The sequence below is a fragment of the Diospyros lotus genome, chromosome 14 (genome assembly GCF_014633365.1).
Source record: "Diospyros lotus cultivar Yz01 chromosome 14, ASM1463336v1, whole genome shotgun sequence".
NCBI lineage: Eukaryota > Viridiplantae > Streptophyta > Magnoliopsida > Ericales > Ebenaceae > Diospyros > Diospyros lotus.
The window spans coordinates 10,756,151-10,782,328 of NC_068351.1; the positions used below are offsets into that span (position 1 = coordinate 10,756,151).

Consider the following 26,178-nt stretch of genomic DNA (forward strand, 5'->3'; position numbering starts at 1 on the left):
TGACGTGAGTGAATATTCTGAAAGTTGATACTCAAATAATTTTCCTTAAATGCAGCGAGGATAATGGGCTTTCTTTTTTCTGATACTTCTCTTGTAAATACAAATGAAATAAAAGAAAAATAAAAATGAGGGCTAATTTTCAGAGCCTCTCCATGAAGTTCAGTGCTCGCATAGTGCCAAAATAATTCACTTTCTCTGACTCATCGCTGGAATTGCCCTCAAATTTATTATTAAAGGATCAAATATTGGAATGGCCTGTTCCACGTCCACCTCTTCCTCTTCTTGTTTGACATGAGGAAAAATGGAAAGGAAGGCCAAGAGCGTACGCGAGTTCTGATGCCAAGTGATCAGGAAAAAAAAAAAATAGTGGATGGGAAGAACTTCAAGAGGATGCTAAAATTGTCCTAGCTCGCAAAGTTGGAATAAAGAGAGAAATACATAACTTTTATTCTCAAATTTATTATTAAAGGATCGAATATTGGAAGGAATTGCCCTCGCCGCTTCTGATACATGGTATTTATAAGCTAATAACAATACACTTCAAGAGAAAACTTAAATGAGAAATTAAACACATAAAGCTGAAAATATGAAAATGCAACTTCCAAAGGAATGAATAATTAATTCTCAAGCCACCTTCACTCTTTTCAAACCCTTGACTAGCCACTGCATAAAGTGGCATGCTGAGTGAGTGAGTGGTGTTTGATGAGTTGATATCATTATTTATTTTAAACACCCAAAATCTACTTACTAGAATCTAGAGATGTGAACAACAAAAGAATCCAGCTCCCTGCATGAAACCCCACCTTCAGCCGCCTCCTGCCGCACGGCGGACCCCAATTCCCCCGCTCTCTTCCTCATCCGCTCTCCTTCATCCGAATCCATCAATCTTCTCACCACATCTTCAACCTCCGACGCTCCAACCACCTCCTTCCGGCGTTCCCAATCTCTGACAACCAGACCAACTCCGAGCACCTTCGCCACCAGGTGGGCATTCCTGGGCTGGTCGGAATGCATGGGCCACGCCGCCATCGGAACCCCCATGGAAATGCTCTCCATACACGAATTCCACCCGCAATGAGTCAAGAACCCGCCCGTCGACCGGTGGGCCAAAACCTCCAGCTGCGGCGCCCAGTCCGCCACCACCATTCCCCTCCCTTGGAACGTTTCCGCCGCCAGCTTCTCTTTTCTGGCCGTCGTCTCTCCTTCTCCGGCGAAAATATCTCCCCTATCTGCGTCCCTCAATACCCATATGAACTTTTGGTGGCTTCGCTCCAATCCATCCGCCAGTTCCTTGATTTGTTCGTCAGACAGGGAAGTCGTCGTCCCGAAAGAAACGTAGATCACAGAGTTGGGAGCTTGTTTGTCGAGCCATTCCAGGCATTCATGGCGGGGTTTAAAGTGGTTGTGATCTTTGTTTAATGTCAATGGATGGAATGGTCCGATAGCCCACAGCTTATCGGTGTTTAAGATCTCTGGTTTCGCAAGTAAATCGATGTATCGACCTGTCGGAGAAATTGCACAATATCATTGGCTAGTATGAAATAATATATTTTCATGGAATAATAAAATAAAATTAATTAGTGAGAATATTACCAACTGCATGTGATTTTAGTTCATGATTATTATTATAATCTCCAAAATTAAAATATTTATCATACTAACCACTACGGTGGGGTGCTCAAATACTAAAAGAGCGTTATGGGAAAGAAGGTTTCAAGTTCATGCCGCCAGTCCCGTGACTTGCTGAGTAGTCCTTTAATTGATTTTTATTAAAGGGTTTAACGAAGAGGCAACATATAATAATGGTCACAATTTATTTTAGTGTCTCTTATCATGCATTAAAATGTGATAATAATTTCTCAATACGGAATACTAAATTTTTTTCTTGAATTGATATTGTTTTTCAAAGATAAAATAATCTCTTTCTTAGTAAACCATTTTTGTTAAGAATAATAGACTATTTTTATACTAAATCTCCTATAAATGAGATGAACGTGAACATACACCTCTTGATAAATATATCTCCCATCTCACCAAATTTTTTTCTATTTATTATAGATAGAATTTTCTTTCTTCCTTGCTAGGTCAAAAATTAGGAGAGGTGAGGCTATTAAGGTAACAACTCTCTTGTAAGTGCAACAACGAGAGCTCTCTCTTTAACTTAATAACGTTTAATTTGAGTTATAATTTTTTTTATAAATGTAAGTTTGTCACTTTAATTCAGTCATAATATATAGTTAAATTCTTACTCTCACGTTATATGATCAAATTTATTATCATATATAAATTCATATTTGATGATATTATAATTCAATTCCTTAACCATCTACACTCAAAGGTAGCCTTCCAATCGTAAGGGAAAAAAGAAGTTTTGAAATTTTAAAATATTTTAATATCAAATAAACGTTTATTAAACCGACCTTCAATTGCTTTGCAAGTGTTGAGCAGATAGCCGGCTCTGAACTTCCCGAAATCCAGTTGCTTGGTCATAAACTCCGTGAACTCCGGCGTTAAGCAGTCCTCCAGGGTGGGCAACCCCTCCAGAACTTCAGCTTCAACGGCCATCGGCTTTCCCATCAATTCCCAGAAGTAGAAAAAGTTAAAAAAAGCCGAAATGCTAATGAACTCATAGCACTCCGCGTTCGGAATCGACTCGACGTCCTGAACCACAGAAGCGATCAGAGAATCATAGACGACTACGATTCTCCGGGCAGCGGCAGAGAGCGAGCGTAGCAGCGAGGTAACGGGCTCGCGGAGGTCCGACAAGGAGTCAAAGAGGGGCTGCAGGTGGCCGGGAAAATTGGTGGGGGCGTTGGGGTTGGGCGGCGGAGACGGGAAAGAGGGGGCGGCGCATTCGTGGAAGTGGAGGTTAGGGACGGCGGCGGGGTCCCAGCCATGGACGCGGAGCTTGGCCTGGCGGATGTGGACGGCATAGCTAAGGTAATGGACTGGGATGTTGTAGGCGCAGATGAGGCGGGAGAAATGGAGGAGCTCGTTGAGATGCCCTTGCGCCGTAAGCGGCACCATCACTACCATGACTTCCGGTTGTTTTGGGGCATTTTCCGGTTCGTATTGGTGATGGTTGGCCATTGAATGAGTAGTATCTAACAAACAAAATGCCTTAGAAAGTTGATACACATACATATATACACTCGTCTGTTTGTGCGCGCTTTCGCCAATCTTATATGAAAAAAATATTGTACACGGCAACCCCTCGTGGTCCACGATTTGGCAATTCTACAAGCATATGATATATAGACTCACAGTAATAAAGAGGACGATTATTGCAAGGGAAATTTGGGAGGGTGTCAGAATCTTTTATGATGCGTAAGTACATGTGTCATCTCGTCTGTCTTTTACGAAAAATATAGTCATCTTAGCGACAATCCACGAGGAAAAATGTTATTTGTATATAAACGTTTTTACATAATGCTTCTAGATGTGATATATTACGATATTTTGATCCCTGTTCATTCCTTTCTCCCTCTCCCCCCTTTCCTCATTGGTGCAACCTCACTTGCCTTCGTTCTTTGCCTCTGCTTGTTCTCGCCGCCGCCTCGCCGTTGCAATCTCTGCCATCTCGCCCCATTGCCTCTGCCGGCTCAGTCGCCTTGCCGCTGCCGCCCCACCTCGTCATTGTCGCCGCCTTGCGGCTGGGGTCGACAGTGTGAGAGGGAAAGCAAGAGAGAGACAGAGAGAGATAGATGATATTGGGCATTTGGGTCATTAATTGCAGGGACAAAATGGATATTTTGATTACCCTGTAACTGTTTCTATAACATTTGTTCTGTACAAATAGCATGACTCATTCAACAGAGGTTGTCGTAGTTGAATTTGGTATGAATTTTCAAGTTTTTATTAATTTATTTATTTTATTATTTCACATCATTCCATCTCATGGTATGATAAAATAATAATACTGATTAACTATTTTATGAAACTTAAATATTACAAAAAAAAAAAAAATTGGTACGTATGAGATTGCAACCAATATCACTTGTTTTCTGTCGTCCTTCCAATAAAAATTAGTTACATCACCTTATTCAATTAACACGTACCATTAAATAGTGATTATTTAAAAAAAAATTATAAAATCGTATATGTTGATCATATATGCATTATCCTTTAATATAGTATTTTTTATTTTATTTTATAATTTTTTAAAATAATCACTATTTTATAATGCATATTAATTAAGTAATGTGGTTGACTTTTATTAAAGAAATAACTAAGAAAATAACCAAGAGGGACAGCAGATCTGGGCTCATGAGAATCAGCATATTTCTATTCATCTCTTGATTATGCTATGCCACCTACCTCCATTTTTTTTTCTTTTTAATTATGTATGATGAAAAATAAAATATGTAGGCTTGATTAGGCTATGAATTGATTGGTGACAGAATTAATCATATACATCCTTGTCTCTAAAGCATACATTGAAGGTGCACACACGTCTTCTTATTGTTTTTATATGCAGCATCCCTTCGTGTTCCGCCACACCCTCCTTCATTTTGCAATACATCTTTTATTATTACACAGACTAATTTTATCTTCCATCTATCCTTTAAATACCAATACCCAACAAATATTATAGCTTCAATTTCAATTATATATATATATATATGTGTGTGTGTGTGTGTGAAAAACAATTCTTCCAATTTCATGAAAAATAATTCTCACCTGCCCCTTAGTTGCAATTTTTTATAAAAAAATGGACAAAAACATGCTTCAATATATGTGCTGTACCATAAAATTTTTATGAAAAATATTAAGCAATCAAGCATGCAAGCATAAATTTTTTTTATTAGAGTGATATTTTTTATAAAAAATAATTTCAATCAAACAATACATCTTGATGTGATATTTTTGATAAAAAAATAATGCCAATCAAACAATCTCACCCCCTCCCTAGTAGAGAATGAATATGGCAAAGCAGGAACAAGATATTTGTCGTGGACACAAGGGGACCAGCTATATATCATCCCCACCGAGGACCATGTGCTTGTGGTCAAGATGCACCTGCCATATTGCAGGAATAATATATAAGTTGCAAGTCCAAAGTTAGAGCAAACAACCTGTAGGTCACACCATCGAGAAACCCAAAATACTAACACACAGACACCAGAGTTCATTCTCAATCATTCAAGAGTAACATCAGAAGAAAAGAAAAAGAAAGGGAAATAACGTATTGACCAAGACATTAACGGAGCAAATTTCAAGTTAGCAACTCGTTTTTGCAGGAAGCAAAGCAGAAATATATCAGATATTGCATAACCAATTCACAATCCAGGGAAAGGATGTTTTTCCATCGCATTTCCGTAAAAATTAAAAAAATCAAAGAAGAAGCAAAATAGAATGATGAAAAGATCTGTTATCTCTTCTACATAAGAAATGAAAGTGATATGGGTGAATTCCACGGAGAAAATAAAACTAGAATAAACAAGATTTTTGTGGGACAAAGAAAATAAGAAGAATATTTGAGTGAGTAAAGTTGTCCGTAAAATATATTAGGGTTGTGCTATTTTGTACATAACCACTTTCATAGATTGATTTATAGGGTGACATATCACAAGAAATTAGCGAAATTTAGAATATAAATTGAAATAATTTATCGTGATATACTGCTGATAAATTGGATCTAAATGAAAATTGGGAGACATCGGCAACAACCCAAACCAACCGAGGATACAGAAGGCAGCGACGAGTGGCGAACGGCGAGGACAAGGGCTAGGGTGAGGTGGGGCGACAGTCGGCCAAGTGAGGATGTAGCAGGCTGCGATGGCCTTCGGCGAATAGCCAGGGCGAGGCGAGCAGTGAGCGGCCAAGGCGAAGGCGAGGTGTGCGGCGGTCTGCGAGCAACTAGGGAAAGAGAGAGAAAGAAAGAGTTTTGGGTTTGAATCATTTATTAGATGGGCAAATTAGTCATTTAATCATTCTGTAAAGTGCTGCCTTCCGAGATTAGAAATATAAAAAATTTATAAACTTATAAGCCTTGAGAGTGTTTCCACTTATTCTTGTCAAATTTCCTTAAAAAAAAAACATCACCATTTAGCTCTTGATAGAGTTGGTTTATAAAGAAGAAAGAGAGATTCTCCTACATGCATGCTTGCATCGGGCATTGTTGGGTGATAGGATTGGATATCCAGCGCTGACGGGGCTCCCTGATGGTGGCATGGTGCCAATAGGACCTTCATCAAATGTGAATGGAATCTCCTATTAATGGGGATAGGATTTGGAGCAAGCGTGAGAGTACCTAGCGTACAGTGTAATGATGGCTGCTGTTGTAACACCCACTTCTCTGGAGCGTTACGTAATGTAAAATTCTGGAAATATAATTTTTTTTTCCAAACAAATAAAAACCCATCACAAAAATCATTCCCCGAAGATTCCGTTACACCTTCTCAGTATATCAACTATGAACCATCAATAAACTAAGACATATACATCATCTCAAATGTGGAAGCTAGATCAAAACCTCAATAAACCATAATCGAAGCCCACTTTATTTATAACATAAAGTCAACCAACGTTTACATAACGTCATCAAAATAAACAACATAACTGAAATGACATAATATAAAACATCATTTAATCGCCGTCACTCCTCGACAATTTATTTCTCTTTCGCACAATTGCCTTCACCTAGAACGTTTGAATATTCTAGAGACATAGTTCAAATTAGATGATGAATTATCTAAGTGAGAGTTCAAAACCAGATTTTTCATGAATGAATGCAATACATGAAATAAACCAATACATCCAGCAAGCCCTAACCTAAGAGAATCCTAAGCGCTTAACCCTATCACGGGAAAATAATAATCTCTTTATAAGCTATGTCGCCATACTGACTCAATGACACGACACGATTCTAGCTTAAGAGAGGCAAGCCAACGCATCTCTCTAGATTACGCTTCCACTCTAAGTATCCGGGAATCACCATACAATCCCAACTCCAAAATTTTACAAGGACTATCTAGTCATCCTAGTGCAACTTCCCTTGCCAAACGGCCTGGCACGGAAACCAAGGCAGCTATCCTGACATGTACACCAGCATCAGATACCCCTATTATTCTGTCACGTCCTTGGAGAATTATGGCTACACTGTCCAGATAACATCCTAGATTGACATCCCACATGAACAACACGGTATAAACCACCTAGTCGTCCTAATGCAACTTTCCTGACCAAACGGTCTAGCACGAAAACCAAGGCGGCTATCCTGACATGCACACAGCATCAGATACCCCTATTATTCCGTCACGCCCTTGGAAAATTATGGCTACACTATCCAGACAACATCTTAGGCTGACATTTCATACGTACACACAAATTCAAGACAATGCCACATTTCACAATTCCATGCATCATATAAACAACATTTTATAAAATGCAATGCACAAGTTCAAAACGTTTAGAGACGAACCTCCTTCATAAAACCAACCGTCACCGGTTATCATTTGCATGCAACAAAACCATTTTGCATGAATTCTCAACACATTTAAGTAACATAAACACCAAGTTTTTAGGATAGAAATACCCACACTAAATGAAGTTTGAGGGTGAACACTCATCTCGACGTATTTGGATCGCCTCGATCATCGTGCATAACCTCGATTTGCATGCCAAATCACAAACGCTTGTATTTATACTCAACCTCGAGTCACAATATTCCCTAACAACATATTTAATTAAGGAAGCATAAAAATCCATTTTTCTCAATTTTCTATAATTTCCTCTATTTTCTCTCAATTTTCACCTTGATAATTCCAAAATAATTATTTCCTAAACCATTTTCCCAAATATTTCAACACAATAAATCCTAAAATAATTAAAGAAAAATTCTGGAAGAAGAAATACCGAAAATGCCCCTGTCACACGCCCTCACGCTTCTGGCCCGTGGGTAAGAGTGGGAGCTGGCGTGTGTAGTCACGCGCCACCGTCTTCTCCGATGATCCAGCCGCCGATGGTTGCTCCGATGGTAAAAACAAAGGTATCCCCTTGAAGCCCCAAGCAATTCGATCACGATGGTGCAATTTTCAGGCCGAAAGGACACCGAAAAACCCATCGAAATGGCAGTTGTAGGTCGCAGTAGGCGGTCCGCCTCCAATTTCCGGCCGAGCCCCAAACGGCCTTCAAACATTGATAAAAATACTCCAAATGCTTCAAAAAACTTCCTTGATGCCTTGAGATCAAAAGCCCCTTATCAAATCCCTCAAAAACATCTAAAATCGCGGCCAATTTGTGCCTTCATTCTTGGCCGAAATCCTTGCCATTTTATGGCCAAAATCCAGCCAATCAGCGGTCAAAGTTTGGCTCCCAAGCCAGCCCACGCCGTATACAACCTCCCTCGAGCTACCCTTGGCTATCTCATTGCCGGAAATGGCCTCCACTTGCGGTGGCAGTGCGGCGGCTGAAATTCCATTGTGTTCACACTTGAAGTTTTGATTAATTGCACTTCAGCGCCCCTATTTTCTTCAAATGACTTTTTTGCCCTTTTCATGATACCTCTGACTTATCTAACTATATCACTAAGGCCCAAAAGATTAGCACTCTTCATTTGATCCTCGAAACTCCCAAAAAATTATCATTTTGACCTTCCTCGCGCAAATTTAAAAAATTGCACTTAAGCCTGGTTGATCTTTTTGACATTAAATCCATTCGTTTTAACCCGAAATTGCTTAAAGGTTGTTCTACACATAAAATTTTGATCCTTAACATGCTTCGTTAACTTTTCGAATGATCCCTACGTCATTTCGATTTTCTCAACCCGGTCGACAGTTGTACCGAAAATTGTTCCCGATTCAATTCATTTCATCACCAAAAATCATAACTCGAATCACTCGTCGATACTATACCATTTTCCTTGGCTATCCAGGGTCTAGGGTACTCTCTTTGTCTGATTCGGTCGTCTAAAGTTGCATTAGTGTACCCTATAGTCTAATTTTTTCAAAAATTCCATATATGCCCTTCATCAAATACCATTTATAACTTCAAGAAATTCCTGGGGTATTACAGCTATAGACTAGCGCATGCATGGCCAAGATTAGGCTGAGATTGGGTCGTGGGCCGAGATTGGGCCATGGGTCGAGCTATTATCGGGCCTTCTGAACTGAGGTAGGCTTGATTTGGCTAGTACGATCCACAGCCCCCTAAGTCGGTTGGTCGTGAAGCGATCATTCGAGCTCTAATAGAGGAAGCTGGGTGAAACAGTTGCTTACCCGAGGTTTATAGCCAAGATGACATTTGGATTCAGTCAAGACAGATAGTCGAGTTGTTGTGCGAATATACTCAAGGTCAATGCACGGACTGATATGCGGTCATGCTCGGATGAACGTAGGTCTTCTAAGTACCTGAAGTCAACTCGGGCCCAAAAATGAGGTTTTTTTCTCGAGGTTCTAACACAACGCATGTAATTGGGAGATTCAAGGCATTACGCTCGAGAGGTGGGACATCGTGGGAAGGACTGACAACCTATTATTTTGCTCGCGGCTTTGGATACGTGATAGATGGTGGCCTCCTAGTGGTGGATTGGAGACGGATGCTTTTTGACGATCAGATATGCTGTGTAGTGACTACTCTAAAGACCCTCATCTTCCTAGAGTTTCTACTATGTGCTTCTTTACGTTTTTTAAATTTCTACATTCTTGCAAGTTCCTAGACTTTTCTTCTATCTTTACGGTATTATACTTCTTGGTCACGTTCCCTCTTTGCCCACTACTCTGACCATGTAACCCTTCAAATATGTCTTCCTTTCGTTATTTTACGCTTGCCTTGGGATGTTGTGGGGGGGGGGGGTTTCCAAGTACATGAGTAGTGCCCTATTTATCCCAACACGTATATGCTCATGCCTATGTGTTCTTGCTGCAGGCGAAATGGCACCAAAACTTTCAAAGGGGGACATGAAGATGCTCTTCAATAAAAGGGAGAAAACTGTGCCAAACTCTGAGACGGCCGACAAAGCGGTTGGGAAGACCTTAGCTTTACCAAAGTTGACTCCCAAACCATTCGGCAAAGGTACAGCCATAATGAACTTCAGGGTGACACGCGTCGCTAAAATTTAAAAAAAAAATAAATAAAAAATATAAAATTGAGCAATAGGGTCACACCCGTCACTAAAAAATTAAATAAAAAATATAAAATTTAGTAACGGGGTCACACTCATTGCTAAAAAATTAAATAAAAAATTAAATTTTAGTGACGGGGTGACACCCGTCTCTAAAAAATAAAAATAAATAAAAAATTAGCGATGAGTATGCTAAAAAATAAAAAACAAATAAAATAAAATTCAAAATGAGTGATGGAATATTTTAAAAGTAAGTTTGAAAAATTTTAGGGTGAAAAAGTAATTCTAAAAAGTTTATAAAAAAATACTATAAAAATATTTTATGCAATTGATAAATTAAGAAATGTAGAATCAGCTGGTCGCACGCGTGGGGGGGAGAATGGAGGTCCAGGGTTCAATCCCTAGGAATGGCAAGCAAAATCCTCATGTTGGAAAATAATTCCAGTGCCGCCACGTGGCTATTGGTTGGTTCGCCAAGTGGTGGGTAGAGGCGATGCCACGCAGCGCTAGCACAAAGTGCAGGTGTTGTTTTTATTTTTTTTCAACGACGGAATGTCATTCCATCACTAAATAGTGACAGAATTGTCCCCATCGCTGTTCAGCGACAGAAATTCTGTTGCTAAACAGCGACAGAGACAATTCTGTTGTTGTTTAGTGACGAAAAAAATTTCATCGCTAATTTAGCAACGGATAAAATTCCAGCGCTGATTCTATCACTAAATTGCTCCGTCGCTAATTTTCGTTGCTAAAATTTAGCGACGCCAATTTTAGTAACTGATTTATGTTTGTCACTAAATCCGTCTCTAATTTAGCGACTGATTTTTTCGTTACTAAATGCATGATTTTTTGTAGTAAGCATTTAACCAATCCTTAAAACATATGCACATTTTTAGTGTCGTATGTTGCAACCTTGATATCTTTGGGTTGAGTACCTTATTTCCTGTAGAAAAAGCTGACTCCAATAGCATTGTGGACACTGAGGGGGTTAGTAGATCTCGAGCCATGGTAGCCAACACTGAATATGTGGATTGATTTTGACATCACCGTAACAAAATATCAAATGTATTAGTTTGGTCATCAAAAAATAAAAATCTCCTATTTAAATATAATTCAAGTTCGTTAAATTTACTAGATGTTAGTGGACAGCCCTTTGATTTTTTCGATTTGAGATATGTGGACCACTCACATTTTAAGAATCTTTTAGACTTCCCCTGTGAAGAATAATTTTCACTATTTGGTTTATTATCAAAACGAGACTCATATAAATTATATATTTCAAAAATTAAATTTCAAAAACTTTTGTTTTATTTCTTATGTGTCAACTCCCATAGTTGATTCATAAAACTTTAAAAAATATTCAACACCTTCCCACTTTTGTGTAGAATTTAATACAGCTGCCATAAGATATAATAGTGGTATATTAGTCCAATATTTTTTAATTTTCTTTTCAATGGGGGCTATAAGTTGTCCATATATATTTGAATCCCTATGTTTTGCAAAAGAACTAACAATATGAAATATTTCACAAATAAAAATATGTGTGGTAGGATATTTACAACCAGAAAATATTTTTGCTGCACTATTAAATGTTTATAATATATACATAATAACATCTATAATAACATCTAGTTGTTCCTAATCACTATCTTTTAGTTGTTATGCTTCTACCATTTCTCTATTCCAAAATAATTCAAGTTGTTGTCTATATGGTTTAGTTTTTATAATAACAAATAAGTTGAATTATACCTAGTTTGAACATCTGTTGGAAATCTTCTATATGGTAAGTCAAATCCATTAACAAGTTGTTTCAACTTTCAGAAACGGGATTCACTACTTCGAATTAAAGCCAAAACACCTCTTATTTTAGCTAATACCTTATTATATACTTGTAGACCATTCTATACACATAAGTTTAAAATGTGACATGAACATCTATTGTGAAATAGTTGTTCATCTAAAATTAATAGAAGTTCACGTTTTAGTCGTTCAATGGCAGAAGCATTGTTACTCATATTATCAAATGAGACTGTCATTATTTTATCACTAATATTGTAATTATAACTGGTCTCTCGAATTTTACTTACAATTAAATTACTTCTATGTTGTTCTATTAATTCTATGAATCCAATTATTCTTTTTTGAATTTTCCATTCTTCATCAATCCAATGTATGGTGACGCACATGTAGTGGTTATTTGTTATAACACCATACTAAATATCTCACGTTAATGACACATTTCTATTAAATGCATTAAATATATTTTTTAATTGTTCTAAATATTCAAGATATATAACCTTATTATTTCATTTTTTGTAGTCTTTCGTGAAAAATCTCTAGCTGCAAGTTGTAATGCATTTTTACAATACCATTTAAACATTGCATCATTCTTAAATAAAAAAGAAGATTCAGTTTTAATTATTAGTTTTGCTAAATTAAATTTATCAAGTTCTCTATTATATCGAAAAATCAAACCCTTACTTTGTTGCAATTGTGTCTGCATTACGTCCAAGCCGCCATCATCATGTTTTAAGATATGTCTCATCAAGTGTCCAATCTCAGTCCCTGGTCAGCATGAGTAGTTTTCTTTTTCTTTTTGCAAAATTTACATAGAGCTATTTGACCATTCTCGACTATATTAATGATCTCGAACACCTGCCAAACATTATTAGTTCTTTGTCGTTTGGAGTTGAGTTGTGAGTTGGACTGTTCCTCATTGGTTGTTTTGAGGAGGTCTGACCCTCATTTCGTGAGGGTTGCTCAGTTAGTAGAGGTGGGAGGTTAACAAATATTTGCACATCAGGATCTTGTGATTCAGGAGGTTGTGTTTCTAATTTAGTAAATGATCGATGTGACCATGCCCATTAACTATCACTCTAATCATTAAAAAAATCATGGGGGAGATTGGGGATGGAATATAAGTCCATTGGGGTTTACAAAAGATGTATTGGCTCAAGAGGATTCTATGAAAGAAGCACTGTGTGATGATCATTTCTTTGAGTAGTGAGAGAGCGACGAAGGGAAGACATGATTTTAAATGTAATAAAAACAATCAAAAATATTGAGGCACTAGAAAATATAGTAATTAATAAGATAACAACACATCATAACAACTTATAAAATAGCATATCAACAAAAGAGTAAGATAATGAAAGTAATTTTTTTAACTGAACAACTTCAACAATTACTTATTATATAGAGAAGTCCCTGCCATAATTCTCTGCCATGTTTCACAAATTCAAATTGAAATTCAAGTGGGGTTGCTTGCCATGATTCCTGTTATCTTCCACAAATTCAAATTAAAATTTAAGTGAAGTTCCCTGTCATGATTCCCTGCCATGTTCCTCAAATTCAAATTGAAATGAGAAATGCTACTTTCCCACTCTAGGCTACTCTCTACATTTTATATCAAATTTTTGTAATTTAATAAATTAAGTTATTTGATCAATTTTTATTTGATATTATCTTTATTTTATTTAACATATATTTTACTCACAAACAAAATCTACTTACTAGAATCTAAAGATTTGAGCAACAAAAGAATCCAGCTCCCTGCATGAAACACAACCTTCAGCCGCCTCGAGCCGCACGGCGGACCCCAATTCCCCCGCTCTCTTCCTCATCCGCTCTCCTTCATCCGAATCCATCAATCTTCTCACCACATCTTCAACCTCCGACGCTCCAATCACCTCCTTCCGGCGTTCCCAATCTCTGACAACCAGACCAATTCCGAGCATCTTCGCCACCAGGTGGGCATTCCTCGGCTGGTCGGAATGCATCGGCCAAGCCGCCATCGGAACCCCCATGGAAATGCTCTCCATACACGAATTCCACCCGCAGTGAGTCAAGAACCCGCCCGTCGACGGGTGGGCCAAAACCTCCAGCTGCGGCGCCCAGTCCGCCACCACCATTCCCCTCCCTTGGAACGTTTCCGCCGCCAGCTTCTCTTTTCTGGCCGTCGTCTCTCCTTCTCCGGCGAAAATATCTCCCCTATCTGCGTCCCTCAATACCCATATGAACTTTTGGTGGCTTCGCTCCAATCCATCCGCCAGTTCCTTGATTTGTCCGTCAGACAGGGAAGTCGTCGTCCCGAAAGAAACGTAGATCACAGAGTTGGGAGCTTGTTTGTCAAGCCATTCCAGGCATTCATGGCGAGGTTTAAAGTGGTTGTGATCTTTGTTTAATGTCAATGGATGGAATGGTCCGATAGCCCACAGCTTATCGGTGTTTAAGATCTCTGATTTTGCAAGTAAATCGATGTATCTACCTGTCGGAGAAATTGCATCGTATCATTGGCTAGTATGAAATAATATATTTTCATGGAATAATAAAATAAAATTAATTAATGCCTAATAGTTTAATTATAAATGATACGATGTATTAAAAATAAAGAATGAACACACATAATCAAATAAAAAGTAAAGGCCATAACAACCAAATTAATTCGTGAGAATATTAACAACTACATGTGATTTTAGTTCATAATTATTATTGTAATTCCTAAAATATAAAATATTTAACATACTAACCACTACAGTAGGGGTGCTCAAATACTAAAAGGGCGTGTTAGTGTATAGGAAGGAAGGTTTCAAGTTCATGCCGCCAGTCCCGTGACTTGCTAACTATTTCTTTAATTTGTCTTTATTAAAAGGTTTAACGAAGAGGCAATATATGATAATTGACATAATTTATTTTAGTATCTCTTATCATGCATTAAAATGTGATAATAATTTCTCAATTTGGAATACTAAAATTTTTCTTGAATTGATATTGTTTTTCAATGACAAAATCATCTTTTTCTTAATAAACCATTTTTGTTAGGAATAATAGACTATTTGTATATTAAATCGCTTGTAATTGTAAATGAGATGAACGTAAACATACACCTCTTCACAAATATATCTCCCATTTCAACAAATTTTTTTCTATTTATTATAGATAGAATTTTCTTTTTTCTTTGCTAGGTGGAAAAGGAGAGGTGAGGCTATTATGAAAAAATCTCTTTTTTAAGTGCAACTATAAGAGCTCTCTTTAATTTAATAACGTTTAATTTGAGTTATAATTATCACTTTAATTCATATTAATTCGGTCATAAGTTTGTAAGTTTGTCACTTTAATTCGGTCATAATGTATAATTAAATTCTTACCCTCACCTTATATGATCAAATTTATTATCATATATAAATTCATATTTAATGATATTATAATTCAATTCCTTAACCATCTACACTCAAAGATAGCCTTCCAATCGTACGGAAAAAATGAAGTTTTGAAATTTTAAAATATTTTTGTTACTGTTTTGCCTAAAGTAAAAGCTGAATTTATTGAAGAAACCAGGAAAGAATTAAAGATGATGTGGTAGCAGTTAGTTAATAGAACTTAAGTGTATCTAATTGCTTTAGTAAGGGTAGTTTTGACTTTCATAAAGTTAGTTATCTCCCTTAGATATTTCCGCCTCCCTTAGTCTATATATAGAAGGGTGTGGAGGCCGATTTATAGATCAATCATTTTTCATATCTTTTATTCCTTGGGTTCGGGTACAGTGAGAGGCGTGAGAGAGAGTTGTGTGTTTCAAGTTCTTGTTAGCTTCGGTTGAGTATTGTATTCGAGAGTAAAGGAAGAGGGATAAAAGGGAATTCTTGTACTGGTTTCAGACTTGTTTCTAGTGGATTGTTTGTTTCTTGGATTGCTGGATGTAGTGCCATGTAAATGGCATGAACCAGGATAATTTGTGTGTGCTGCAATTTGGTTTGATTTCTCCTTCTGTTTTACATTTCTACTTTCAGTATTCAATGTTGGTTTGAATTCGGTGAGATTCTTGAGTGATTCTTGAGAGATCATAGTCTCGGTTTTAACAATTTTAATATCAAATAAACGTTTTTTAAACCGACCTTCAATTGCTTTGCAAGTGTTGAGCAGATAGCCGGCTCTGAACTTGCCGAAATCCAGTTGCTTGGCTATAAACTCCGTGGACTCCGGCGTGAAGCAGCCCTCCAGAGTGGGCAACCCCTCCAAAACTTCAGCGTCAATGGCCATCGGCTTTCTCATCAATTCCCAGAAGAAGAAAAAATGAAAAAAAGCCGAAAGGCTAAGGAACTCATAGCACTCCGCGTTCGGAATCGACTCGACGTCCTGAACCACAGAACCCATCACAGAATCATAGACGACGACGATTTTCCGGGCAGCCGCGGAAAGCGAGCGTAACAGCGAGGTAACGGGCTCGCGGAGGTCCGACGAGGAGTCAAAGAGGGGCAGCAGGTGGACGGGGAAATTGGTGGGGGAGTTGGGGTTGGGCGGCGGAGAAGGGAAAGAAGGGGCGGGGCATTCGTGGAAGTGGAGGTTAGGGACGGCGGCGGGGTCCCAGCCGTGGACGCGGAGCTTGGCCTGGCGGATGTGGACGGCATAGCTAAGGTAGTGGACTGGGATGTTGTAGGCGCAGATGAGGCGGGAGAAATGGAGGAGCTGGTTCAGATGCCCTTGCGCCGTAAGCGGCACCATCACCACCATGACTTCCGGTTGTTTTGGGCCATTTTCCGGCTCGTTTTGGTGATGGTTGGCCATTGAATGAGTAGTATCTAACATACAAAATGCCTTGGAAGGTTGATACGCATAAATATATACACTCGTCTGTGTGCGCGCGCGCGCGCCAATCTTATATGAAAAAAATATTGTACACAGCAACCCCTCGTCTGTCTCTTACGAAAAATATAGTCATTAGCGACACTTCAGTTGAGATTGTCATAGTTGTATTTGGTATGATTTCCTAGTTTTTATTAATTTGTTTATTTTTATATTTCACATCATTCTATCTCATGATATGATAAAATAATAATACTGATTATTCAAGATTATCAAATTAACTATTTTATGAAACTTAAATATTACAAAAAAAACTTTGACTTGTATGAGATTGCAGCTAAGATCAGCTATCTCCCTCGGTTGTTCCTTCAATAAAAATCAACCACATCACCTTACCCAATTAAGATACATTATCAAATAGTGATTATTTTTAAAAAAAAAATATAAAATCAAACTAAAAAATTATAAAATTGTATATGTTGATCATATATGCAATATCCTTTAATATAGTAATTTTTTTGTTTTATTATATAATTTTTTAAAATAATTATTATTTGATAATGTGCATTAATTAGATAATGTGGTTGATTTTTATTGAAGGGACAGTCAAAAGAACAATTAAGAGGGACAACAGATCTCGGCTCATGAGAATATTTCTATTCATCTCTTGATTATGCTATACCACCTACCTCATTTTTCTTTTCTTAATGGTAGATGAAAAATAGAATATATAGATTCAATCAGCATTAGGCTATGAATTGATTGGTGACAGAATTCATATACATCCTTGTCTTAAAGTAATATGAATTTTTGACAATTTTTTCCTTCTATCACGCTAATAGTTATAATTTTATGTAAAAAATTCAGGTTTACGCACCGTTTGAAGCGTAAAAAAGTAGATATATAGAACTCTCACATATATTTTTTTTAGAATTTTTTGACAATCCAATTGGTATAACTTTATTTTTAATCAGACTCTTGAGTAGCAAAAATCCATAATTTTTGCTCTTCTTTCTTACTTTTCCTTCAAATTCTGTCAACATGATAAATTACCTAAAATTAATATAAAAAACATATATAAGCATATGAATTAAGCATACATCCTTTAAATACCAATACCCAAAAAATATTATAGCAATACCTACAGATAGGCAGGCTGAGTACTTCTCCAGTGCCTTCCCTGCATGGATATTACAGACAACTTTTGTACATACGTTTGCTTTTTTTATGCCACCAAAAATTGTTTTATTCCAAACCAAAACTAAGGAAATGACATTATAAATTCAGAGAGTTAATGCTTGATTAATCCAAACAACCTTTAGGCCAAGAACTGCGACTTTCAACCAAAGAAAATGCTTTTGAAATTATAAATATGGCCCATAAATCTTTTTTTGACGTTTCAAAAATAAAAATGTTTCAAAAAAATTGAAACGACACTTCCAAATCATTTTCGCACATTAAAGATTCTATTGTTTTGATTGCCTGCACGTTGGTTTTAACAATGGGGCGCATATTGGCCCACAAGTCTACCATTTTTGTCCAAATGTATTTTGGAACATGGCATTGTGGATTATCTTCATTGTTATTCGGTATTTAGATGCGAGATGGCTTGGTTTCCCAAAAAAAAATTGGTTAGGCTCTGTTTGGTTGGAGGGAATTTGAGTAAACCAAAACAGTGTTTTAGTTGCATGTGATAAATTGGTTCAATTTACCATTTTTGAGAGCCAAGTAATTGAGGAAACAAAAGTAATCGGGTAAATTGGTAAAATAAAATTTATTAAAAATAATACTATTAATGCACAAATTTTTTTTTTTTCCTGTATTTCTATTCTCCATTGATTCTCTCTCAATTTGGAGGAGTCAATGAAAGAGCTGAATAATGTTATTTTTGGCTGATTGGGGGAATTCCCCATAATGCCTCAATTGTTGTTGTTCTTGCTTTTTTTTTCCTTAAGGGGCATTATGGGGAATTCCCCCAATCAACATGGTGTTTCAGCAGATTTGGCCAGCAAAAACATCATTCGTTGACAAAAATATGTAAAACTCACTACCACAAGATGACTCCTAGTGTAGAGTACGTACCATAACAAAACAGCCTAGCTCTACCAACTTCCTAAATAACAATAGCTTTTATTACAAAGGCCAAGGAGTATGCATGAGGCTGCTTTGCCAAGTTTAACTCTAGAAGCTCTAAACCTACCTAAACATTATTATTGGCTCATGTCCACTGCCTTGCCACATAAAAACCACAACAAAAAAAAGACATAATGAAGACCCAATTTGGCCAACATTGTTCCCATTCTCCAGCCAGATTGATTAAGTTTAAGATATGTAGAGCATTTTACCATAACAAGAGACTGATACAAGTAACCACTTCAGCAAAGTGATTTGCATCGTCATTTTGTCCTTCAGCGCATTCGTGCTCATGCAGACGATCCATGGTTCCTCAAACGAAGCCAAAGTCATGCCAATTGATCCTATGGCTCATGCATCACTGGCCATCCTTTCAGAGCTGCGAGTTGCATATGACGTGGGAAGACGTCGCTGCAGTAACTGGGAAAAATGTAATAGAGAATGAATATGGCAAAGCAGGAACAAGATATTTGTCGGGGACACAGGGGGACCAGCTATTATATCATCCCCACCGAGGCCCATGTGCTTGTGGTCAACATGCACCTGCCATATTGCAGGAATAATATATAAGTTGAAACTTTAAAGTTAAAGTAAACAACCTGTAGGTCGCACCATCGAGAAACCCAAAATACTAACACACAGACACCAGAGTTCATTCTCAATCTTTCAAGAGTAACATCGGAAGAAAAGAAAAAGAAAGGAAAGCAAGACATTAACGGAGCAAATTTCAAGTTTGCAACTCGTTTTCGCAGGAAGCAAAGGAGAAATCAGATATTAACAGTCCAGGGAAAGGATGTTTTTCCATCACATTACCGTAAAAATTAAAAAAAAAAAAAATCAATGAAGATGCGAATAGAATGATGAAAAGATCCGTTCTCTCTCCTGTATAAGAAATGAAAGTGAAGTGACAAGATTGTTTGACCGCCATAAGAAACTGACAAGATTGCCTAAAATTATTTCATGAAATTGTGCTTGAATTACACTACTTTAGCGTGTTATCTAATTGGCAAACAAATAAGAAATTAGGAGAGTCATGATTGAGCAAGTGATTGAATCAAGAGATAATTAATTCAAATTTTAAGAAAAATAATTTATATCACGTTTGTAAATTTTATATCTCATAGTCCTAATGATCATTTGTCTGATGATCATGAGTGCAAGAATTTTAAATGATAATTAAATATTGTTCAAAGATACTCTTGAAAGATTGGAAGTAAATATTGGTATGTATTATTTAAGATATAGATAACTTTATTTTCGTTTATTTTTTTTGTAGCGAAATATTATGTTGGTATTGGTGATTGTTTAATATAGTATTCATATCACTCTCGAGGTCACACCCTTGACATTTTATAAGAGAAGATGAGTTAAGTATTGTCTCATGTATTTGAGTGGAAGATTATTAAAATTACAGTAATTATGAAATAAGTTCCTTAATAATAAAGTTAAATTATTATAATTTGAATTTATTTCATATTCATCTACATTTGAATTTTAACAAGATAATATGATAAGTTATTGAAATTCGAATTAAATTCAAATTCTTAATTTTAAAAAGATATGCCTATATAAATCAATATCTATGTTATATTTATAAATAGACAAAATCCAATGAAAAGACAGCAATCACAATAAGTTTTTAGTCATTCATATATTGTTTCTAACATCATCATTTGAGTCTAGAGAAGACAAAGGGTGAACATATACATGAAGATTGTTAAACAAATCAATTTAAATTATTCCAATGCAACTCAAGTATTTTATATACCATACAATTTTATTAAAAGTCATACACATCACATTTCCATAAAAATTAAAAAAAAAAATCAATGAAGATGCGAATAGAATGATGAAAAGATCCGTTAAGTGTTCTATATAAGAAATGAAAGTGAACCATTGAGAAAATGAAGCTAGAATAAACAAGATCTTCACCAGACAAAGAAAATAAGAAAAATATTTGAGTGTGTAAAGATGTAAAATATATTACATCAGGCACCAACATAACTCTTTTTCAACTTACACCACTAAGCCTAGAGAGTGTTTCCTTAACATCCGATTGGAAAACTATGCCTTTACAGGATTAGAAATACAAAAAGCTTATAAGCTTATAAGAGAAGCTTATAAGCCTAGAGAGTGTTTCCACACTAATTCTTAGTCAAATTTCCTTCAGAACAAGCATCATCATTTAGGTTGCGTCCTCTTTATTGTTTACAAGTTATTTTTAGTTTTTAATTTTCTAAATTAATGAAAACGCGTTCTCTTTACTGTTTTTAAAAATATATTTTTGAAAACAAAAAAAAATTATAAAGAAAACTCAAAACAATAAAAAGTTATTTTGAGTGTTTTTATCCAAAACAAACTCAAAACTTAAAATATATTTATTTATTTATATTTTATTATTATAATAGAAAAAAATATTACAAAATTCATTAACTTTAAAATGTAGATATTTTTAAATAATTTATAAACATTAAATATTTTTAATTTACTGAATAATCAAATTTATTGAATAAAATATCATTAAAAATTTATTTTCAAAATTTTAAAGAGAACGCGTTTTCTAATTTTCTGTTTTGAGAAATAATTTTTCAAAATGACAAAGAGAATACGTTTTCAATTTTCTAAAAACAGACTATCAAAACAGAAAATTAAAAATAAATTTAAAACTCAAAATTAAAAATTAAAAAGTAAAGAGAACGAAGTCTTAACGTCTACCAAACTTGAAAGTGCCAACATAAACCAACAATAAAACGGCACTAAGTGGAGAATCTTATCTGCATCTAATCCATTCAAAGGATCTAAGGATGCACAATACCTGCCAAATCGGAAGGTGCCCATACAAATTTGAGCATCAGAGAGGATGGTCATCGTTGGTGTTAGTTCGTGACTTATTGTGGAAAGCTAAGGTGACAGTTTCAAGCCTCTTGTTGTTTATTTAGTTACAACTTTAAATTTTCTTAGTTAACTCTCATTTTCATTTTTCTTTTATTTTGTATTTTCAGCAAAAGTATAAAAAAAAAAAAGAAATACAAATAAAATAAAATAAAAATAAAAGTGACAGTTCACTAAAAAATTTTAAAGTTATAACTAAATATACCTGTCTTGCGTCAACGACTCACTTAGGTCAACAACAGGATGCAAAGTAATAGAGACTTAAGACACAAAATAAAAAATTCAAAATTATAAGAAAAATGAAAATGAGAGTTAATTCAGAAAATTTAAAGTTATAACTAAACAGAAAATCGAGCAAATTACAAAATGTGCACCCAAAAAAAAAAAAAAAAAAAAAAGCCTTGTTACAGCACTCAGCCAATCTAGCTAGGAACTCTTCATCAGGTTGTAAACAACCATTAAACTCCAGTAAACCAACCTTCACAGCTTCTAAAAATCGCAAGAACGAACCTCCCCTTGAAGTTCTGGGCTCGCCTAGTGTTAAAAGGATTCACTTTGTCTGAGTCATCGCTGGAATAGCCATGGCTCTGAAGCGCTTGAATTTCAGCATCTCGTACATTATCCATATTCCTCATTGGATTGGCCTCTTCCACGTCCACCTCTTCCTCTTCTTGTTTGACATGAGGAAAAATGGAAACGAAGGGCAAGAGCGTCCGCGAGTACTGATACCAAGTGATGAGGACAAAAATAATAGTGGATTGGAAGAACTTCAAGAGGATGCTAAAATTCGTCTTCTGATACATGGTATTTATTATTAAAGGATCAAATATTGAAATTGCCCTCGCCCCTTCTGATACATGGTATTTATAAGCTAATAACAACACACTTCATGAGAAAACTTAAATGAGAAATTAAACACATAAAGCTGAGAATAAAGAAAATGCAACTTCCAAAGGAATGAATACTTTGACGAAGAATAATTCTCAAAGCCACTTCGGAATCTGAAATTGGTTGGACCTATAGTTGAGGCTATTTCCAAAGCCACCTTCACTCCTTTCAGACCCTTGACTAGCCACTGCATAAAGTGGCTTGCTGAGTGAGTGAGTGGTGTTTGATATCATTATTTTAAACACCCAAAATCTACTTACTAGAATCTAGAGATGTGAACAACAAAAGAATCCAGCTCCCTGCATGAAACACCACCTTCAGCCGCCTCCCGCCGCACGGCGGACCCCAATTCCCCCGCTCTCTTCCTCATCCGCTCTCCTTCATCCGAATCCAGCAATCCTCTCACCACATCTTCAACCTCCGACGCTCCAACCACCTCCTTCCGGCGTTCCCAATCTCGGACAACCAGACCAACTCCGAGCACCTTCGCCACCAGGTGGGCATTCCTCGGCTGGTCGGAATGCATCGGCCAAGCCGCCATCGGAACCCCCATGGAAATGCTCTCCATACACGAATTCCACCCGCAGTGAGTCAAGAACCCGCCCGTCGACGGGTGGGCCAAAACCTCCAGCTGCGGCGCCCAGTCCGCCACCACCATTCCCCTCCCCTGGAACCTTTCCGCCGCCAGCTTCTCTTTTCTGGCCGTCGTCTCTCTGGCGAAAATATCTCCCCTATCTGCGTCCCTCAATACCCATATGAACTTTTGGTGGCTTCGTTCCAATCCATCCGCCAGTTCCTTGATTTGTTCGTCGGACAGGGAAGTCGTCGTCCCGAAAGAAACGTAGATCACAGAGTTGGGAGCTTGTTTGTCGAGCCATTCCAGGCATTCGTGGCGGGGTTTAAAGTGGTTGTGATCTTTGTTTAATGTCAATGGATGGAATGGACCGATAGCCCACAGCTTATCGGTGTTAAAGATCTCTGGTTTCGCAAGTAAATCGATGTATCGACCTGTCGGAGAAATTACACAATATCATTGGCTAGTATGAAATAATATATTTTCATGGAATAATAAAATAAAATTAATTAGTGCCTAATAGTTTAATTATAAATGATAAGATGTATTAAAAATGAAGAATGAACACACATAATAATCAAATAGAAAGTCAAGGTCATAACAACCAAATTAATTAGTGAGAATATTAACAACTGCATGTGATTTTAGTTCATAATTATTATTGTAATCCAAAAAATATAAAATATTTAACATACTAACCACTACGGTGTGGTGCTTAAATACTAAAAGAGTGTGTTAGTATATGGGAAAGAAGGTTTCAAGTTCATACATGGAACTATTTTACTCCAACCCCCGCCCCATGACTTGCTGTGTAGTCCTTTGGTCATTATTAAAGGGTTTAACAAAGAGGTAACATATGATAACGGTCAAAATTTATTTTTCTGTCTCTTATCATGCATTAAAATGTGATAATAATTTCTCAATTTGGAATAGTAAAAAAATTTCTTGTATTGATGTTTTCCAAAGACAAAATCATCTCTTTCTTAATAAACCATTTTTGCTAAGAATAGTAGACTATTTTTAAATTAGATCTCCGAACGTACACCTCTTGACAGATCTATTTACCATATCAACAATTTTTTTTTTATTATATATAGAATTTTCTCCTTTCCTTGCCAGGTCAACAAGGAGAGGTGAGGACATTAAGGTAGCAACTCTCTTTTAACTAAATATATAACGTTTGATCTGAATAACAATTATTATGGTTTATAAATGTAAGTCTGTCGCTTTAGTTCCATCATAATGCACAGTTAAATTCTTACCCTCACTTATATGATCAAATTTTGTTATAGTATATAAATTCATATTTGATGATATTATAATTCAATTCCTTAAATCACCTACAATCAGAGGTAGCCTCCCAATCGTTGGGTTACCACCATGGTTGTAGGACACACGGGGAAAATAAGTTTTGAAATTTTAAAATATTTTAATCTCAAATAAACGTTTTTTAAACCGACCTTCAATTGCTTTGCAAGTGTTGACCAGATAGCCGGATCTGAACTTCCCGAAATCCAGTTGCTTGGCGATAAACTCCGTGAACTCCGGCGTGAAGCAGTCCTCCACGGTGGGCAACCCCTCCAGAACTTCAGCTTCAATGGCCATCGGCTTTCCCATCAATTCCCAGAAGTAGAAAAAGTTAACAAAGGCCGAAACGCTAAGGAACTCATAGCACTCCGCGTTCGGAATCGACTCGACGTCCTGAACAACAGAACCCATCATAGAATCATAGACGACGACGACTCTCCGGGCAGCGGTGGAGAGCGAGCGTAACAGCGAGGTAATGGGCTCGCGGAGGTCCGACGTTAAGGCGTCAAAGAGGGGCTGCAGGTGGCCGGGGAAATTGGTGGGGGCGTTGGGGTTGGGCGGCGGGGAAGGGAAAGAAGGGGCGGCGCATTCGTGGAAGTGGAGGCTGGCGACGGAGGCGGGGTCCCAGCCTTGGACGCGGAGCTTGGCCTGGCGGATGTGGACGGCATAGCTAAGGTAGTGGACTGGGATGTTGTAGGCGCAGATGAGGCGGGAGAAATGGAGGAGCTGGTTGAGATGCCCATGCGCGGGAAGCGGCACCATCACTACCATGACTTCCGGTTGTTTTGGCCCATTTCCCGGTTCGTTTTGGTGATGGTTGGCCATTGAATGGGTAGTATCAACATACAAAATGCCTTGGAAAGTTGATACAGATACATATATATATATATACACTCGTGTATGTACCAATCTTATATGAAAATTTTGTTGTACATAGCGACCACAAGCACCAGCTGGTCCAACTAGGAAAGTTTTGTCGGTTTGCTCACGACGAGGTTTATTCTATATGTTTCTTTTTTTTTCTTTTTTTTTTTTTTGTGATTTGGCAATGCCACGAGCATATGATATATATACGAATGTATATATTCTTAGGTTTGCAACTAAAAGGTGTATTATGATAGTCTTTGGTATTTTTGGTAAAAAAGAATATAGGCAAATTAATGATGTTATATATTATTAAAAGTATTTGTGATAATTATAAAAAAATATATATTAGAGTTATGCTATTTGTATAAGGACAAATTTGACAATGGAGCATACAGAGTGATATATCGAGATATTTTAACATCAAAATATTGTGATTTTTGTTCACCCATTTCTTTCTCTCCCCCTTCCCTTGCTCTAGCAACCGACGTGCACCGTCGACCCTCTCGTTGCCATTCTTCGCCTCTCACCGCTGCAACCTTGTTGCTTCGCAGCTACCACCTTGCCTGGTCACCACTACATCCTCTAGCAACTAGCTCACCTCTCATCGTCGCCTCGCCGCTGTATTAGGACAGCCATGAGGCCACAAGGTTGCAGCAATGAGAGCAAGTAAGGTGACGACAAGAGCAGGCGAGGTGGCTAGAGGCGAAGAACGACAGTGAGAAGGTCGGCGATAGGGTTGGATGCATCGGCAAGAATGCGACAGCGACGGCGAGAGGAATGCGTGAGAAATGAGAGGTTGCTAGAGAAAGAAGGGGCAAAATGGTTCTTTAAGCCACGTGAAAACTCATTTGTAAAAACCTTATTTGTGCAAATAGTA

At 37.1% G+C, this 26,178-nt stretch overlaps 1 protein-coding gene across 4 annotated transcripts; it reads right to left on the bottom strand.

The window, feature by feature from the left end:
* Positions 1-423: 423 nt before the first annotated feature.
* Positions 424-25,236, bottom strand: LOC127790741 (zeatin O-glucosyltransferase-like). 4 transcript variants are annotated; one of them, XM_052320393.1, is made up of 2 exons: positions 24,587-25,236; positions 424-1,502 (listed from the first exon to the last, which is right to left on the bottom strand). In XM_052320393.1, the coding sequence occupies exons 1-2, from the start codon at positions 25,203-25,205 to the stop codon at positions 748-750; spliced, it is 1,374 nt and encodes a 457-aa protein (XP_052176353.1). In that variant the 5' UTR covers positions 25,206-25,236; the 3' UTR covers positions 424-747. The 4 variants fall into 4 exon arrangements, with proteins under 4 accessions (XP_052176353.1, XP_052176351.1, XP_052176350.1 ...); XM_052320391.1 differs by lacking the exon at positions 24,587-25,236 and adding an exon at positions 15,952-16,641; XM_052320390.1 differs by lacking the exon at positions 24,587-25,236 and adding an exon at positions 2,421-3,224.
* Positions 25,237-26,178: the final 942 nt, after the last annotated feature.

What these genes read in the sequence shown, in the direction of transcription:
- LOC127790741 (XM_052320390.1), bottom strand. Translation starts at nt 3,144, where the DNA reads ATGTATGTGTATCAACTTTCTAAGGCATTTTGTTTGTTAGATACTACT. An exon ending in CACTTGCAAAGCAATTGAAG is followed by an intron (nt 1,503 to 2,420) that starts GTCGGTTTAATA and finishes TTTCTCCGACAG; the next exon opens with GTCGATACATCGATTTACTT.